This window comes from Pteropus vampyrus, unplaced genomic scaffold (assembly GCF_000151845.1).
Source record: "Pteropus vampyrus isolate Shadow unplaced genomic scaffold, Pvam_2.0 Scaffold333, whole genome shotgun sequence".
NCBI classification, from domain to species: domain Eukaryota; kingdom Metazoa; phylum Chordata; class Mammalia; order Chiroptera; family Pteropodidae; genus Pteropus; species Pteropus vampyrus.
In genome coordinates, this window is record NW_011889114.1 from 281104 (window position 1) to 288024 (window position 6921).

The 6921-nt window shown below is 52.5% G+C and overlaps 1 protein-coding gene across 1 annotated transcript in view; it reads left to right on the forward strand.

Moving 5' to 3' along the window:
• Nucleotides 1–1342, forward strand: part of SULT2A1 (sulfotransferase family 2A member 1) — a 12830-nt gene extending 11488 nt beyond the window's left edge. The window contains exon 6 of the mRNA XM_011378162.1: nucleotides 1230–1342. Within this exon, the coding sequence (XP_011376464.1) occupies nucleotides 1230–1342 (113 nt within the window). The remainder of the gene's footprint in view (nucleotides 1–1229) is intronic.
• The last annotated feature ends 5579 nt before the right edge of the window (nucleotides 1343–6921 follow it).

The window sequence follows — 6921 nt, forward strand, 5'->3', positions numbered from 1 at the left end:
AACTTATACACAATTGGATATCATTCTGTTCTATATTAATTTAATTAATGTATTGATTTAGTTAGTATATTAATATAATACCTAAGTATTCATTTGTGTGATATATAGAATAATACTATAATCGTATAATTAAGAGTATGGCTTCCGGGATCAAAATCTTAGCCTTCAAATCCTCACGCGTCACTTTTCAACTGCGTAACCTCCCCAGGTCACTTTTTCCTCAGCCTTAAAGTGGGGATAATGATCACACACCCCTTCTCATTCCCTTAGTCATCTTCTCGACAATTATCCGAGTGCACGCTACGTGTTTGCGTATACCGAAACGCCAAGTCTTTGGCAACTTAAAAAGAAAAGCTTGCGACTTTCTAAAACGTATATTGGAGATACAGGCCACACACAGACACATACACAAAGGAAAAAACACATAGTATGTCCCACGTGGTAAGTAGAGACAGTAAGAACGGGGATTTACGGCTCAAAATGGAAAAGACTGCGTTGGAGAAAAGGCCTGACAGAGTCGACAGGCAAGCCGTGGTGACATGTGAAGGGACAGCACCCCAGTGAGAAGAAATGTAAAACTCAAGTAGTCTGAGGCGCGGGGACACCTAGTATGTTTGAGGCAGAATCAGGAGAGTCAATGCGGTGGAGTCGAGTGAGCACGTGGCTGGTCACGAGAGGTGAGGGGTCCGAGAAACACCGGGGGACCAAAGCAAGCCGTGTGGAAGCCATAAAGGCTTTCACCAAGTGACACCTGAAGTCCTCAGAGAATCTGAGCAGAAAGCAACGGGATCTGACTCCGTTTCTCAAGGAACCAGGATGGCTGCCAAGCTGAGAATAACTCGTAAAGGAGAAAGATCAAAAACAGAGAGAGTAATGAGAAGTCTAGTACGATAATCCAGGTGGGAAACGATGTTGGCTGAGGCCAGGGCCGTAGACACAGAGATGGCGAGATGTGGCCACATCCCAGATGCACCAGAACACAGAGGTGCGTTATTGCTGGTGAATTGTATATACGATGGGTCGATCGATTGGGAGGAGAACACAGGAAATTGTTCTCCGACAGATAAACGCACACAAAGGCCCAGCAATGAACCGTCCGCTGGCCATTCTGTTGGGTTAGCGACAATCCCCACGTCCGGCGGACAGGAATACATCCAGGACGAGGTGTGTTGGGGTCTTGAGACCTGTGCCTAGGTCTGATCTGAGCCTCTCTGTTTTACGTTCGTCAGGAATCTCTGGGGACTGGAAGACCTACTTCACCGTGGCCCAAGCTGAGGTCTTTGATAAAGTATTCGAGGAGAAGATGGCAGATCTTCCGCAAGAGCTGTTCCCCTGGAAATAATACTCAGAAACGTCTAGATCTCACAGAGATAGACATTCGTTCACCTGTCCTTGTACATGTGAATGAGTGCTGGTAATTGCTTAAAAGCTGTTCTTTCATCCTGGAGCCTTGAATGATCGAATTTTTTTGTATCCCTGAAGGTTTGATTGTGGAAAATTAACCAGGGCACCTCTAATTCACTTCATGGCCTCCCAGCTTTTAAAAAATAGCTGTAATGTTTCATACATACAGAGCGATATGAAAATACTATAAATATTATCCAAAGCTATGTCAACTTTTTTTTTTTTTTTTTACAAAAATGAGAAATAAAAGAACAGAAGCAGTTAAGGCTTCTTTTCTTTCCATGGCCTGCATCTTCACAATTGATTATTGTTCTGACCTCGCCATATACAATTCCCGACCGAGCATCATTCTCTTACTATGTGATGTTTGATCGTAAACAATATATGGTATTTATGAAGGCTTTTAACACTTAAATAAATGATATACTGTATAATGCATTCATCGACTAACGTTTTCACTCGTGTATTTTATGTCTGGTTTTCATCCACGTTGATTACATGGATGAAATACAGTTCGGCATTTAGTATTGAGACTTATATTTTAGTTACCCGTTTTCCTGTGGGTGAATCCAGATTTCGGCCCCCCCCCTCCACCCACCCATGTCTTCCTATTTAAAACACTGCTTTGGCCTAGCCTATGATCTGTCCCAGAAAACGTTCATCAGAGGAGCGGATAAAGGAAATGCGGTATATATGCAAATGAGGGAAGATGACTGGGCCCTTGGCAACATGGAGGACCCGGCAGGATGTTACACTAAGAGAAGTAAGCCAGCCAGAAGGACACATAGGGCACGGGTCCGCTTATGCGAGGAATCTAAAATAGTCTCACCCGGGGCTGGGCAGTTGCCAACGGTGAGATGGGTCCAAAGTTGCAGCTGTGCAAGGTGAGTGAGTTCAGACATGGGCGATACAGTTATCCCCACAGTTATCGATACTGGACTGTGTGTTTCAAGTTCATTACCACCGTAGGTCGGTCTCGTTCGCGTCCAGCGGTCGCGCTCACGTGCAAATAAATGTTGCCTCAGGCGATCGCAGCCAAACTGGCCCCCTCCGCTGCATCGTGGACGGGCGTTCGCGAAGTTTCCAGCCTGGCTGGCTTACAAGCCTTCGCGCGCCTTGGGATGCGTGCTTCTGTCTGTCTCCTGGCGAACAAATCTCTGTTGGCATTTCAGGACTGGAATTTCGGGAATGGTCAGACTAACACGCCCTCAGCGTCTTTTCCCTGCCTTCCTCGCATTTGAACTTGGACGGTCTCTCCCGCGCCACCCACGGTCTCCGGCTCTGGAGCGGTGGCGTGTGGGTGCCCCCTGGTGGCCGTGAGGCGTCACAACAGGCATGCGGACACCCGCACACCACCACCACCACCACCCCCATCCCCGCGCCTCCCCCACCCCCGGCACCCCGTCCCCCTCCCCCAGGCCGTGGGTGCCCCGCAGCTAAAACGCGGCTTGGATCTGACCCAGCTGCGTCTCCGGGCACGTTATGACTCACTGTAACAACTGAAAAGCTACTCGGGTTTAGGATTATTTCCTGCTGGGCATTTTATTCAGAGGAATTTCAGATAAAGAGTCAAATAAAATGGTTTTCATGGATTTTTTTTACAAGCAAAATAACTGGCGGATACTGTATTCATTTACTATAAAAATGACGACCATTAAAAAATTTTTTCCCCTTCTTATGGCACTTGAATTTTCTAGATGGATTTCTGCAAAAGGGACACTCGGATGCAGCAATCTTGAATTTTCTTTTCGTGAAGTAGAGTCTTGGTATGTTCTTAATGCCACATAATGACAGCCAGTATATGAACTCCCCAGCAGAGATTTGACAGAGCCGTGGGAAGCCGCTGAGAGCTCTAAAACACACTGGTGCCCAGGTGCCACCCCTAGAGGTGCTGTTTAACTCAGGGGTCCCCAACCCCCAGGCCACAGACTGGCACTGGTCCGTGGCCTGTTAGGAGCCAGGTCACACAGCAGGCGAGCAAGCAAAGCGTCATCTGCATTCACAGCTGCTCCCCAGCACCAGCATCACCGCCTCAGCTCCGCCTCAGATCATCAGGCATTAGACTCTCATAGGAGCACCGGTCCCTGAATTCTGAAAAGCTTGGGGACTGCTGCTGTAACTTCCTGGGACTTAAAAATAGTAAAACTCACAGGTAGCAAAGTCTGAGAGTCATGGTTTCCAGCGGTGATTCTCGGCCTGTGACCCCTGGACCCGCGGCTTCAGCATCACTTGGTGGCTGAGAATGCCACGCTTCGGGCCCCACCTGGATAGGCTGAATCGGATCTAGGGTAAAGAAGGTGCCTAAACGGAGAGGTCCCTCAAGGTGTGCATCCTGCAGGGACCTCACAGGGACAATGGTTCCCTGGCTGTCTAGGTCGAGATCTATCGCACGCTGTTCTCCGCTTACCTCGAATGGGTTTCCCGTGACTCAGAGAGAGACCCGCTGAATTCAGGGACCCTCCTGGCCCCCTCCTTCCTCACTCCCGATCTTCCCGGATGTCCGTTCCGCTGCGTTCTCCCCTCTCTCAAGTCCTCACAGGGCAAGGTCACTGCTACCTACACCACCGCCACCTCCACCCCGGACCACCCGGAATGGCATTAAGCTTGAACCCTACCCGTTCGTTGAAGGCACAATGAACCCTCTTAAATACACCCCGAGTCCTTTTCCTGACTCCGAAATCTTCGCCTTCTTCAGAGAAAAATACACAGTAGATTCACATCTTCACATGGATGCCATGGAGACCAATAAATCTACAAGGATCACCATGGAAACCACCAAAGATTGATCGCTCTGGATCCTACTGCTCACCATAGCTACCGGCAGATCAACAGCCCAGCCAGTTCGGGCTGATGCAAACTCCATCTCCATTCGTCCAAAAATCAATCCGCTTTCCACTCACTGGTGGTCCTTGGATGCCTGGAGGTCCCCAAGGGACCTGCCCTCCCACCCCCCTGCCCAGGGTGTGAGTCTCAATCTTATCTCAGCCCCACTCCCATCCCCAGGACACCCCCGGAGACTCCCCCGCTTCTGCTTCCTTTCCTGGGGTACATAAATGTGATCCTCCCTGCCCTTGCCTACGTCGGCAGCTGACTGGGGTTGTGGTGGCCGTGACTATGTGTGTGCGTGTGTCCGTCCCTCGCAGGGTCTGTTAGATAAGCAGGAAGGGCTCTCATTCTATCCTGTCTCCCCCCTGCCCACACCCAGCACGCGCCTCCAGAGCCTGTTGCCTGTGCTGCCCACCTCCCAAATGCGATCTAATTCTCTCTCTGCTCTGCTGAGCCTGGCCTGGCCTACGAGGATTGGAGCATTGGCTAAGTGGGGCCAGGACAGGGTCAGAATCAGCTGTGGGGAGACCCAGGGGCCAGGATGGCCACAAGGGGGCGGCAGAGAGAGGAGGGTGAGGGGAGCTGTCACCATTGGGGGGAAGGGGATACCATAAGGAGGGGCTTCGCAGGAAACAAGAGTCTACAAGATGACTGTGCACTTTATTTTCAAAGGATCAAGCCCAAAACAATGTCCAAATAAGTTATTAGAATTTTAATTACTCGAGCCAGGTCCCCAGCTCAAAATAATAGAATCGACTGATACAGATAATGTCAGCTGAGTTCTATAGACAGGACAGATTGTAAAGTAAAATTTACAATACCCTACAAAACTTCAGGCTACCAAAAAAGTACTAGGACTAATATAAATAATATGTCAGCTGAATCCTATAGACAGGACAAACAGGTTTTAAAATAAACTTTAAAATACCATACAAAATTTCAGGCTAGAAAAAAAATTTTTCAAGCTACAATAAAGTACTAGGACTAATCCTACAGAAATACGTCTGTAAAAACTCATGGCTAAACAATAACACTTCATGGGAGTCTGTAAACAACCAAAAGAAGGAATAAATAAGTAATACACTTAGATTGGAAAGCTCAGTAATGTAAACATGTCGGTTACCGCACAAACATTTATGGATTAGAGCAATTTCCATTAAACAACCAACGAGGCAGATCAGGGTCCTTTAGAAAGTTCACGGGCAGCACCTCTTAAGTAGAACACTCGCCAGGAGCCCCAATTCCACTCCTAGACCTAGGAACCCACAGATGTGCTGGTGTGGGCCCTAAATAACAGGGCGGGGACATTCAGAGCGCTGTGACAGGTGGTGGCCACGCAGTGAACACAGCAAACGCCCCCTCTGCAAGTTCACACGGCAGAGGGTAACCTGCCGCGCAGACGCACGGGCCATCGCTTCACGCACCTGCGTGGGCGCCCAGGCTGGCGAAGACACCCTCAATCCCCCGGCCCCGCGGGATCTGCAGGGCTTTGCGGGCACAGAGTCCTCTATAAATCCAGTAGCTTCCTGGGGCCCCCATCCTCCTCATCCACAGAGTCATCTCCCTCTTGGTACCCGGACGTGGAGGAGGAGGAGGGTCCCTCTAAGAAGTCTTGGGGTAATATCATCTCTGTGAAACCAGGGAGCACAGCAGGGTCTGGCGAGAAATCCGAGGCGTAGGGGTCCTGAGGCCACACTGGAGCCTGGGCGAGGGGGACAGAGGCCTGGGCTGGGGCAGGCGAGACCATCGGGGCGCCCTGTGCAGGGGCCCACCAGGCCTGGCTGCAGCTAGAGACACTGGGCCCTGGGGCTGGGACGACTCCGACAGGGCTGGGTGCAGGGGGGCTGCAGAAACCTGGGCCCCCGGGGAACGCGGAGCCACGGGGTAACCCAGGGCCCACAACGGCAGGCGCAGGGGCGCAGGCTCTGGGCTTCTGGAGCGCAGCGCGGACCCGGGGGCCTTGACACCTGGTCTGTCCCAGGAGCCTGGAGTGTTTGGCCCGCCGGTTCTTGAACCACACCTGAGAAAGAGAGGGGACAGGGAGAAAGCGTAAGTGGGGGGGAGGGATCTGGAGCACCCACTTCTGCCAAGATTTGAGGCTGCTCAGGACTGGACCCCCACGGCTCCCTCGGCCCACGGACACGGTTAGAGGCCCCGGGGCTCCGGAGGCCCTAGGGGAGGCGCAGAAGGCAGGAGGGCACGGCTGGGACCCCCAGGAGCTGGGAAGGGGTCTGCCGGAGAAGGTGCCCGGATTCGCACAGGCCTTGAGGTCTGGGCTCGGGGACACCCAGGGGCGTCCGTCTGGCCCGGATCTTGTTGGCCGCTTGCAGCCTGCAGGGTACGAGTGGACTCGGGGTCCAGCCCTGAATCGGCACTGGGAGACCCCGTACTAGCGGCGTGGCCCCGGGCGGCACTCCGCCACTCTGGCCTCGGTCTCCCCAGCCGCAGCTCAGCGCGGGAGGACGCGGACATGGCCCGTCGTCAGCGCGGCGGGCGGAGCGAGGCGGGCCATGACCGGGGGCGCGGCAGACCTGCACTTGGTGCTCCTGAAGGCTGAGCCTGGCCGCCAGCGTCTCGCGCTCCTGGTACGTCGGGTACTGGTTCTCCGCAAAGAACTGCTCCAGCTCCGCGCGCTGCGCCGCGCTGTACACCGTGCGCTCCTGCCGCCGCCGCCTCGGGCGTCCTGGGGAG